The 11339-nt window shown below is 44.8% G+C and overlaps 1 protein-coding gene across 1 annotated transcript; it reads right to left on the minus strand.

Annotated features, from left to right (window-relative positions):
• Positions 1 to 3991: 3991 nt before the first annotated feature.
• On the minus strand, positions 3992 to 10202 carry LOC120226880 (integrator complex subunit 6-like). Its single transcript, XM_039225049.1, has 5 exons — positions 10014 to 10202; positions 8291 to 8393; positions 5239 to 5538; positions 4615 to 4708; positions 3992 to 4189 (listed from the first exon to the last, which is right to left on the minus strand). The coding sequence occupies exons 1-5, from the start codon at positions 10200 to 10202 to the stop codon at positions 4066 to 4068; spliced, it is 810 nt and encodes a 269-aa protein (XP_039080980.1). The 3' UTR covers positions 3992 to 4065.
• Positions 10203 to 11339: the final 1137 nt, after the last annotated feature.

The raw sequence follows: 11339 nt of genomic DNA on the forward strand, positions 1-11339 counted from the left end.
ACGCAGGCTTCAACTCCCTTCCAGTTGTCTGACCTTGAGCAAGGACATGCACCCTGGGGCTAGGGTTCCTTGGGTGTTAAGTGGAAATCGAGCCCTTGCCTCATAAGGTGGCTGTGGGGTTGAGGTGAGCGGGGTGGTCGAAGCCAAAGCCCATCCCAGCACGTTTGAGGTGCTCTGCACATGTGCGGCTCAGGGCTGGGGCGGCAAGTAGGAGACGGTCATGGCCCAGAACCTAGGAGAGGCTACAAGCTCTGGGGCAGACAGCAGTCCGCGGGGGTCATTTCCTGGTTGTCAGTGATCTAATTGGGGGAACACACAGAAAGCAGACTCCCCTATGGGTCGGGGACTCGACGAGAGACACAGGCTTAGGCCTGTGGGACAGGACAGCCCTCCCTGGGAGCCGTCAGTGCTGAAGAGCTGGGGCAGAGGCTGAGGGAGATGAGAGCCAGGCCTCCCTGCCCTGGGATCTCCCATCAGGGAGGGAGTGTGAAAAAAGAATATTCCAGATCCAGGGTCAGATGACAAATAGGGACCAATGGGAGACTGAGGCATCACAAGGGCTTGGCTTCAAGCCAAACCTGGCTCTGAGTGATTCCTCTAGGTACCCCCTCATTTGCTCATGATGGGGGCTCCGTACCTATTGTCTTTGTTTCCATATCCCTTCCGGTGACCTGAGGTTCCTGACAACATCCACCTCCCCTGCTTGTCTGAGGGTTAAAAATAATTCATTCAATAGTTGTTAGAACCTAAGTGTCAGCCACTTATCTAGGTGTGAAATGACAGTGAACTAGACACTCTTCTCATGGATCTTCCATTCCACATGGGAGATAAAGACAGCAGAACAACTGTCAGATAATATTAGTGCACTGTAAAACAAAAAGTTGAAATCATAGAAGAGATGGAAAATGAGGATTGTGGAGCATGTCTGATTGTGAACAACAGTCTGTGACAACTATCCTTTCCTACCTTAGAAGGGACATGAAAAAGCAGTGGGACTTGGTGGTTCAGGTGGTATCATATTCCTCATTGTTGTGCTATTATGAGCCAGTTTTCAAGGAGCCTGAAAACCTGCTAGTTTTGGGTGGGGCCTAGTTCATGAGAAAGTCCTCTGCTCCTGCACCTAAGGCCTCCAGGGGAGCTTCTTATGAACAGGGGACTGGAGAACAGAAGCAACCCCCCCTGGTGTGCTTCCTGTACTCTGAGTCTCTCTGACTTCCTCTTCCATTCCTCAGTAAGGAAAAGCTTTGAAAGGATTCCCTGAGTGGGTCAGGGCCACCCACATTCTCTCTGTATCTCAGGATCAACTGACTCAGGATCTTAATTACATCAGCAAAACCCCACCAGAGTGGCACTTGTACATTGTACTTGTATGTTTGATATGAGAAATGGGAATATGGGAAGGCATGATTAGAATCTCGCAGTACCATAGACTGGGTGACTTCAACCACAGAAATCCATTTCTCACTGTCTTGGAGGCTGGGAAGTCCAAGATTAAGGTGCTGGCAGACTCAATGTCAGGTGAGGGCTCTCTTTCTAGCTTGTGGATGGTTGCTGTCTTAGTCTGAATGTGTGTGTGTCCCCACCCTAAATGCATATGTTGAAATCCTAATTCCCAGCATGATGGTACTTGGAGGTGGGGGCCTGTCTTGCTGGGCTCAGTGGCTGGGAGGGACTCTCCTTGGTTTGTGCTCGGAGTCAGGCAGTGAGTCAGCAGATAGATGGGATCGCTACTCTTCCCCACATCAATGTCATGTACTTTGAGGTGGGGCCTTTGTGGCAGATCTTCGTGAATAGGATTTGTGCCATTATAAAAGAGGTCCGAGACAGTTCCCCCATCCCTTCAGCTGTGTGAGAACACAATGAAAAGACAACTGTCTGTGAACCAGGAAGCAGGGTCTCACCACGCACTGAATCTTCCAGTGCCTTGATCAGGGACTTCCCAGCCTCCAGAACTGTGGGAAATACATTTCTGTTATTTTCAAGTCACTCAGCCTAGAGCTGCCCTACTAGACTAAGATGGCTGCCTTCTCACTGTGTCCTCACATGGTGCGGGGAGAGAACCAGCTTTCTGTTTTCTTCTTACAAGGGCACTAATCCCATCATGGCCGTTCCACCTTCATGACCTCCTCTAAACCTAATTACATCCCAAGGACCCCACTTCCAAATACCATCACACTGGGGGTTAGAGCCTCAACATATGCATGTGGAGAGGGGGACACAGACATTCAGTTCACAGCACTTGCCTACCACACAAGCCAAAAGTGGACAGTGGCTGCACTACAGTCCCACCTGGGATAGCCCTGACGGACAGCAGAGGGTAAGCCTCCCAAAGGGAAGATTTTGAGCAGAGGTACAAGTGCGTGGACACGTATAGGATGTGTTCAAGTCATTGGCTGAATGGTCAGGGACTTTGACGATACGTGGTTGAAAATTTGTGACAAGGAGGCCAGGGGGAGGATGTATGTGGATACCCTCACCCGGATAGACACCCGATGTGAAGATAAATGTGTCTCATGAGGGTGATGAGGAAAGAATAGCCTTACCAGTGCAGAAGCTTAGTAATCTAATGAATAAAGTATCCATTAAGTAGATCTCAATCAGCCTCTTTCTACAGTGCTTGTATCATCACCAGTGGGTTCAAGTGCTAAGTCGCCAACATGGCAGGAAGGGAGATTATGCTAAAAGTAATTACTTCTTTTATAATTTTTTAAAAAAGTTTAAATTAAAAAAAATTAATGTTTATTTTGGAGACAGTACAAGAGACAGAGTACAAGCGGGGGAGGGGCAGAGAGATAGGGAGGCATGGAATCTGAAGTGGGCTCCAGGACCTGAACTGTCAGCACAAAGCCAGATGCGGGGCTTGAACTCATGAGCCATGAGATCATGACCTGAGCCGAAGTTGGGCACTTAGCCGACTGAGCCACTCAGGTGCCCCTAATTTTTTAATTTTTCTAAATGTTTATTTATTTTTAAGGGAGAGACAGAGACAGAGCATGAGCAGGGGAGGGGCAGAGAGAGAGGAAGGCACAGAATCTGAAGCAGGCTCCAGGCTCCAAGCTGTCAGCACAGAGCCTGATGTGGGGCTCGAACTCATGAGCTGTGAGATCATGACCTGAGCCACAGTCGGATGCTTAACTGACTAAGCCACCGGGCCTAGAAGGAATGACTCCTAAGGAGGAGTATTTGTTGTATATCAGCATCTGACATAATTTGTTTTTCTCTCCTGTAGTCAGGATTCACAGGTGTTGAAATCAAAGGGTGGAAATGGAAATAGCCTCCTGTCAGTTTATCCCTAAAACCTTCTCATGCCTATTGCTTTAGGCTTTGCTGAACCAGAGGTCTTCATCCCAAAGGGAGAAAAGCTTTCACCAAGGAACACAACAGTGACTCCATCGAGAGGGAATTGAGACTGCTAGCCGGCCATTTTGGTTCCCTCAGCCCTCTCCATCAAAAGGCAAAGAAAGGGGTCCCGTACTGGCTGGGGTCATGACACCGGACAATCAAAGGGAATTTGGGCTCCCTCTACCCAAGGAGCTAAGGAAGAATATGTCCAGTATGTCCAGAGAGCTCACTACTCTCACACCGTGTGATTAGTTCATGGAGAATTGCAACAACCCATTTAAGGCGGGACATCTTAGTGGCCCAAATGCTTCAGCAATTAAGTTTTGAATCATGCTACCAGGCAAAGAACCCCGACCGTGACCTGAGGTGCTATCTCAGGGGGAAAGGAATGAGAAATGGGTAGTGAAAGAAAGTTGGTGTAAATACCAGCTACAACCATGGGACCTGCTACAGAAACCAGCACTATCATAATGTTCAGCTTGATAGGTTCATAACATCCTTCTCCTCAGGTAAGAAAACAAACAAAGAAACAAACAACAAACTGTACTTTCATAGGAAATTCTTAGGGCAAGAGCCCAGCTTTTACTGATGGAGAACCATAGAATTAAAAGGCTCCATTGCTCTTCATCTTAGCCTCTAGCAGGCCATTTTCTTGATCACATTTTAGGAGGCTTCAGCAATGTTTTCTTCCAGCTCACAGCATAGAAAATTCATCCTTGCTTCTCACTGGTCTTTGCAAGAACACACGTCTCTGCTTTTCTTGGGATTAGCTTTCTTGAGGCAGCAGAAGGAATCTATTCTTGCTAGTACCTTCTCAAGCTGCTGAATCAAGACTACTCTTTTAAACCTGAAAATAAAGACATTTAAGTAACCAGAAAATACCTAAAGCATCCATGACGTGTTAAACATAGTCATGGATACAAAATAGAGCCTACAGTCTCCATGGGAATAGAAAATGCATCCTCTTAGAAAAATGTAGACTAGCGAAATGCCAAGAGTGTCATCAGTTGAGACTTCATGCCCACCCCCACCCTCCAGACTCTGAAGAGCATGGACATTCTATGGGCTTGAGAGAATGGGATAGACTAAGATAATGTCAACCTAAATGCCGAGGGAAATAGCATGAACTACAACTGAGGGCCAGGGTTTGAGGAAAACAAGCCAGAGCTTGGTTTTGCCCCTGTTCAGCATGGGGCACAACGTTTTTTTAACAAAAATTGTGGAGTTCTTAAAAAAAAAAAAAAAAAAAGGAGAGTTCCTTTTGACACCCACCTTGCAGCTTCCTTGATGGTAAATTCAACAAATTGCTTCTTGAGTGCAAGAGGCCCTTGCACTTCTTCAAACAATGTGAAAATCCTTTCATACTCTGAAAATGATTTTTAAAGATCAGTATTTTTTAAAAACATGAACATGGTACAGAACTCATTCTTAGTGCCTCCGTTGTCTCAGCAATCATTCCTCATGGGCTGGAGGATTGCATAGTGTTTGAGTCTGAAATGCTCACTAAGGAGACTATCGTAAGCCCCAAGCAAGCCAAACAGACAATTTTAAGATGTGTGTTAGGAATTTCGAGACCAATTAAAGAGAAACCCTTCTAAATTATGTGAATGCTGAGAACAAACTGAGGGCTGATGGGAGTGGGGGGAAGGGAAAGGGGGGTGATGGGCATGGAGGAGGGCACTTGTGGGGATGAGCACTGGGTATTATATGGAAACCAACTTGACAATAAACTATTTAAAGGATAAATAAATAAATTATGTGAAAACCCAGTTAAGCCAGAGGATGAGTTCAAGGGCGAGGGTGGGGGTGGGGGTCGTGGTGCTGGATCTATTGTATATCATTGAATGAGAGAGACTTCCCCATGGTTTTATTATTAGCCATTCTTCCACGACTTACTTCGCCCAAACCTCCGGACTTCCTTCATCAATTGACATTTTATATCCTCATTAATTTTCCGTGCCAAAGCGGCACTTATGGGCCCTTCATTTGTCACAGCTCCTGTTGAAGACTCGGCCGAGACTTCGGGGTCACCTACAGAGTCGCTGGCATTTTTGATTCCTCCTCCAGGTGAATTACTAATACCATGTCCTCCCCCGTACATCACTTTTGGTGCAGCAGGTTTCGGCATGAAGCCACCAGCTGGGGTCGGGGTGTTTTTCATCTTCTTGTCATGGACTTTGGAAGTGGCAGTAGCACCTGAAAACCAAATTAAGAGATTGAGCTGTGAGGTAGGTGCATTTTATCACCACCAGAGGGACATCCCTGTGCTCTGCACTTTTGAGACAATTATTTGTTTCTTAAAGCAGAAGTAGGTAGCAAGATGGGGCACCTGGGTGGCTCAGTTGGTTGGGCATCCAATTTCGGTTCAGGTTGTGATCTCACAGTCCGTGAGTTCGAGCCCCTGCATCGGGCTCTGTGCTGACCGCTGAGAGCCTGCAGCCTGTTTCAGATTCTGGGTCTTTCTCTCTCTCTGCCCTTCCCCTGCTCACGCTCTGTCTCTGACTCTCTTAAAAACAAATAAACATTTAAAAAATTAAAAAAATAAAAGAAGTATGTACCGAGTGGAAATATCAGATCCCACAAGTCAGTCTGCATGAAGATTGAACATTAAGTCACTTTTTGTCTCTCGGCAGTATGAATGATACAGAAACGCAGCTGGACTGTACAACTAATAAACAATCATTCACAAGCCCTGACACTCATGATTTAATGTCTCCTCGATGCCCTTTACAAGGTGGAAAGCTGAATATCTATCTCACTTGATGTCGAGATATCTGATATAGGCACTCCATCACCAAAAATCCCAGTCAGTGTATAATCCTCCTCGTTTGTCTTTTCTGTCTCAGAAAGGTGAATTTCCTTTTACTCCAAGTCTAACACCTCTGCTCATATACTCAGTCTCCTCTGTGTCAGACACTGCCAAATGCTGGGAGATGGGCACTGAGACAATCCCTACCCTAATGGAACTTACATGCTCATGGGGAGGTCAGGTGGTACATATAAAATGGGCAAAGGAAATAATACAGTGTGACTTTGCGTTGGGAAGGAAGACATCAGGGATGTGACAGACAGACAGACAGCCTCCATGACCCCGTGGTCGGGCAGGGCCCTCTGACGAGTTGACCCCTGAGCAGGAGATGGGGGCCCGTGCACGTGAGGAGGAGGACTTCCGGCTGCCGTGAGGGCCAGTGCAGGGCCCCTAGGAGGGGACGAGCCGGGGCCATGGAGAAAGGACAGAGGCAGAGAGAGCAAGGAGGACCCCCCCCCCCAGAGGACACGCGCAGGAGAGGATGGCAGGACCGGGTCCTGCGGAGCGCGTAGACCAGCGTCGGGAGCTCCGATTCTGTTCTGAGCGCTCGGGGGAGTGGATGGCGGGCTTCAGGGTGGACGTGGCATGAAGGGATTTCCGTGCGCACAGGGTCACTCTGGCTGCGGGGCGGTGATGGGTCAGGAGCGCCACGTGGGAGGGCAGGGGAATCGGATGAGAAGCTGTTGTAGCAGCTTGGGGACAGATGGTGGCAGCACAGACCAGAGGGATGGGGACAAAAGGTGACATAGCAAAGGATGATACAAAGGGTGATACTGGGGGTTACGTTGCCTGCGCTTGCTAAAGGATGGAGGTGAGAGAAGACTAACAATAACAAGAGGAGTCATGAGTGAATCTAAGTGTTGGCCTGAATCCCTGGGGGAAATAATAGTGCCAGGTGTGTGTAGGCTGTTAGGCACTCGCTCACAAGCGTCACAAATGTGGTCAATCTTTCCCGATTCTGGTTCAGTGCCCTCAGGTTGGTAGCTTGAACTAGGCCATGGTGGGACTATTTATATTATGGATATCTGCAAATATAAATATTGGAGCTTCTAGACCTTCCATGGCTCCCATACCTCTGGACAGCAGGTTGTTACCCCTTTATCAATGTTACACCAATGGATGGTATTATTAGCTGAGATCGAGAAGGCTGAAAGTAGAGCATTTGTGGAGAAGAGGAAGGTCAGAAATTCAGGCAGAACCAGTTGCATTTTAGATATGTATGCTGATTGGAGAGGTCATGTAAGCTGTTGTGTTTGAGGTTGAAGTTCAGGAGCAAGTTGTGGTTAGAAGTGTAAAGCTGACAGTTCTTGCGGTGTGAATAATATTTAAAATTCTAAGACTGTGTGGAATCATCTTGGGAGATAGCGGGTTGAAGAGAGAAGGGCCTAATATCCAGCTTTGGGCCCCTGAAGAATTAGAGGTGGGAAAGGAAACAACCAGAAAAGGGAAAAGGAAAAGGAGTCACTAGCAAGGGGATAAGGAATCCAGGAGAATGTGGTGTCTGGGAACTAAGAAGTTTTCCATGGAGCAGGGAGTGAACAGATATATCACATACTTTTGAGAAATGAATGCTGAAGTGTGGCAGCCACTGGTGAAATTGATGCTAATGGGCTCACTGGACCATGGGAAGAAGAAGCCAGACTGCACTGGGTTAAGGCAGGAACACAACGTGAAGACAAGCAGAATATGAGCAGACCCATCCGGGTGTTGAGCCCATCATCTTTTTCTGCCTCAGGAACCTGTTTATTCTACAGCTTTAAAAAAATGTCTATTTATTTAATGGAGGGAGGGAAGAGGGGGGAGAGAGAGAGAGAGAGAGAGGATCCGAAGTGGGCTCCACAATGACAGCTGAAAAGCCCGGTGTGGGGCTCAAACTCACAAGCCGTGAGCTCATGACCCAAGCCAAAGTCAGATGCTTAACCAAAAGGGCCACCTAGGTGGCCCTGGAACCTGCTTGTTCTGACTCTTACACTACTCCAATTGGTTGGACCCAACGTAGAAACTTGCCCCTCCACTTGCAGACATGCTCATTATCTATCCATCCCTCAAGGACATGATTATATACTTCCTTTGACATGGCTGAGCCCTAGAGATGGGGTTTCCCCTCTCCTTCCTGTTTGCTTAACCATGGTGACATACTTGGCCTTCTCTTAGCTGCTGGGCAGCTGCTGGTCTTCCTGGGATGTTTCATTTGTTTTTGTTGTCCTGCTGCAGACTGAACTCCTTCATCATCCTCTGTTTGCTGAAAAACACCCGTGAACATATTCCATTAAAGACAAAACCCAGTCATTGCAAAATTGCACTCTTCATGTGCATATACAGCCATGTGTTTATATTATTAATGGAAGTTTTAATCATGGACCAAAGATTTATATTCACCTAATCTCCACCATGCTTTCGTAAAATGCGATCCAATTTTAGTACAACCTAAGTGTACTACACTAAGTGAAATACAGAGAAGGTAAAAGACAAGGTTTTTGTACAAAACCAAACATAGGACAGCCACAGTTGCTGAGAATGCTGGCAAATGAGTGGCTCCCATCAATCAAACTTATAAACCCATGGGTATCTCTTTGGAGAAGTACACACCAGTTTGCTTCAGCTTTTGTTAGAGAAAAAAAGAAAATGCCTTTTTTGTCCTTTTGTGCTTTAAATCTATTTATAAATACTGATTAACACTTTATTAAATGATACATGGAGATGGTAAAAGGTAAAATAGATAGAAAATGTAAATCATCCCACCTCTAACCATATGGAGATTCAAACATGTCACCCTTGGAGCTGGGTGGGTATAGGGAGTTCTTTTCAGTGTTGATGGTGGGTAAAGCATGAAGTTGAGGGTGTAATAGGTTAGCTAAAACTGTCTTCATCAAAGGATAACTGGAGAATATGCCCCTGCATTATCTGAATACAGTTTTGATAAAAAAAAAATATTTTCCCAACACATTTGCATTTCCCATAAAAGAATTATTCAGAATGGGTGAAAACATTCTCATTGAGCATTTCATCTCCAGTAGGTACTGTTCTAAATGCTCTGCATTAAATCAGTCCTCCACCAAGCCCTATGACTTAGGCATGATTATTATCTCTGTTGTTAAAAATGAGGAAACCAAGGCACAGAAAAGTGAGAAAAACTCCAGTTAACTGAGGGGTTTGGGGTGAGGTAGATACCTTTAGGTACTGTGTTACTAGAGAAGAGTTTGTCGCATCTTCTGTGCCTTTATAGAAATGATCTCTTCCATGCTTCAATAGGTCAGTATGTGTCTCTCATACACACCACACACATCTCACATTAAGACATCCATAAGGACAATCTATGGCAACATCAGCTACTCTTCAAATGTCAAGAGGAACACTTAGTTATTTTCTAGATAGGGCACTAATGACTTGAATAATGGAAACAGAGAAAGTAGACTATGATCTCAATATTAAGGGAGTCACTGGGGGGCGGGGTAGGAACAAATATAGACTCTGGAGCCAGGAAGATGTGGATTCAAATCCTGGCTCTATCTCTTATCAACTATGTCATGCAAAGCAACACATTTGACCACTGTTAGCCTTGATTGCTTCTTATGAAAGCGTGGAGAGTAATACTCATCTACAAAATGGTTGTAAGCATTAAATGAGATCACTTAAAACACCAGCTTTCTACTCCAATAAATGGCAACTATTATTCCTGTTCAACCAACACACTCTTGGATCTGAAGACTCCTACTTTCTGTTCACATAAGATTCCTTGTATCATACTTTATCTCTTAAAGAAATAGAAGTAGAGCACATAACTTACATTCATCGTTTGAAGAAGAAAATAATTATACCAAGAATACCACAATTTGGGCAGAAATAGTCACAATTATCTTACCTTCTCATCATCTTGAAGCAGATACCTGAGAGTATAAAGTCTTTTAGGTTGTTCTGGATTAGTTGTCTTCAGCTTCTGCTCATAGTCAACCATTTGTTTGAGCAGAGCACTCTCATGGGAAACCAGGAAATCAGTGGGAAAGGCATTGATGTTATACAGGTCAAAAGTATGATCCTTTACAGAGGACATGGCCTGTTTAAACACTGTTAGCGATGTTCACCATGGCACCAAACAGAGTTTAGAATTTCATATCTAGGATCTCTATCATTGTCTAGAACCTAGAATCATCACCCCTCATTTAAGTCATTACTCAGTCCACCATCACTGCTGCCTATAGGCTTACCACTAGGTTCAGAACAATTCCCTTTTGCTTCAAGCCAGGTTTGAGAATGGGCTGACCTCCCTTATACCATCATCCCAACTAAAAACCATACTTGTTCTCTATTTGCAAGAACTTAGGCTCCATGACATTCTTTTACAGTTAGTCCAGAGAACCTTGAGTACTGACCCTTAACCTCTTTGGATAATTTGAGGAAACCTACAGACATTCTTCTCAGAAAAGTCCCCTTGTAAACAAAACTTTTTGTGTAATTTCAGGGGTGTATTCAGCCTAAGATCTGCTCAGTTTAATGGACAGATGATCCCACTTAAAACCATCAAAATGGGACAAAGAACCTTGATAGACTGACACAAATTATCCTGCATACTATCAGTTAAATTTTTGTCATGGAAATAAGGAATTCTCTGCTGAACTCATAACTGTAGGCAGTGTGGTATAGTATTAGAGTGTGCAGTCTCTGGAATCTTATAGATCTAGATTCTGCCACTTTTCAATTGGCTAAACCTGGAGGAACCAGTTAAATTCTTATTCCAAGTTTCTATTACCATAAAAATGAGCATAAACCAGTATCTACCTCAATCGAGCTGTTTTAAGGATTCCAAGAGATAAAGCATAAAGAGGATAGTGTGTGTGATGCTTAACACACATCTCCCCTTATGCTTGAGAAAAATAAACGTGGACTGGGTAGATGTAGGGATTCAGTGAAAATGAGTATTCTAAATATTAAAGTATTACAAAATAACCTACTCATGCAATAACCATGCAAGCTAAACTTGATATTTTGATAATCCACGAATGTCCTAAACAAAATCTTGTCTGTCTTTAGCAGATCAATCTCCTTCTAGTTAAGTAGCCTGATTATTATATGCAATATCAGAAACATTTCCAGATTTCAAAACTTACTACAGAGCTACAATAATTAAGACCATGTGGTACTGACAGAAGAATTGACATATAGGCCAAAGGAACAAACCTGAGAACCCAGA

This window comes from Hyaena hyaena, unplaced genomic scaffold, assembly GCF_003009895.1.
Source record: "Hyaena hyaena isolate Hyena2069 unplaced genomic scaffold, ASM300989v1 scaffold_1877, whole genome shotgun sequence".
In the NCBI taxonomy this organism is placed as follows: domain Eukaryota; kingdom Metazoa; phylum Chordata; class Mammalia; order Carnivora; family Hyaenidae; genus Hyaena; species Hyaena hyaena.

Bases quoted from the DNA above. Each gene is read 5' to 3' on its own strand.
- LOC120226880 (XM_039225049.1), bottom strand. From the start codon at position 10,202: ATGTCCTCTGTAAAGGATCATACTTTTGACCTGTATAACATCAATGCC. The intron at 5,539-8,290 runs GTATGTCACCAT...TTTGGTTTTCAG, and splicing joins AGCAGCTAAGAGAAGGCCAA to GTGCTACTGCCACTTCCAAA. The intron at 4,190-4,614 runs GTGGGTGTCAAA...CTTTATTTTCAG, and splicing joins ACCATCAAGGAAGCTGCAAG to GTTTAAAAGAGTAGTCTTGA.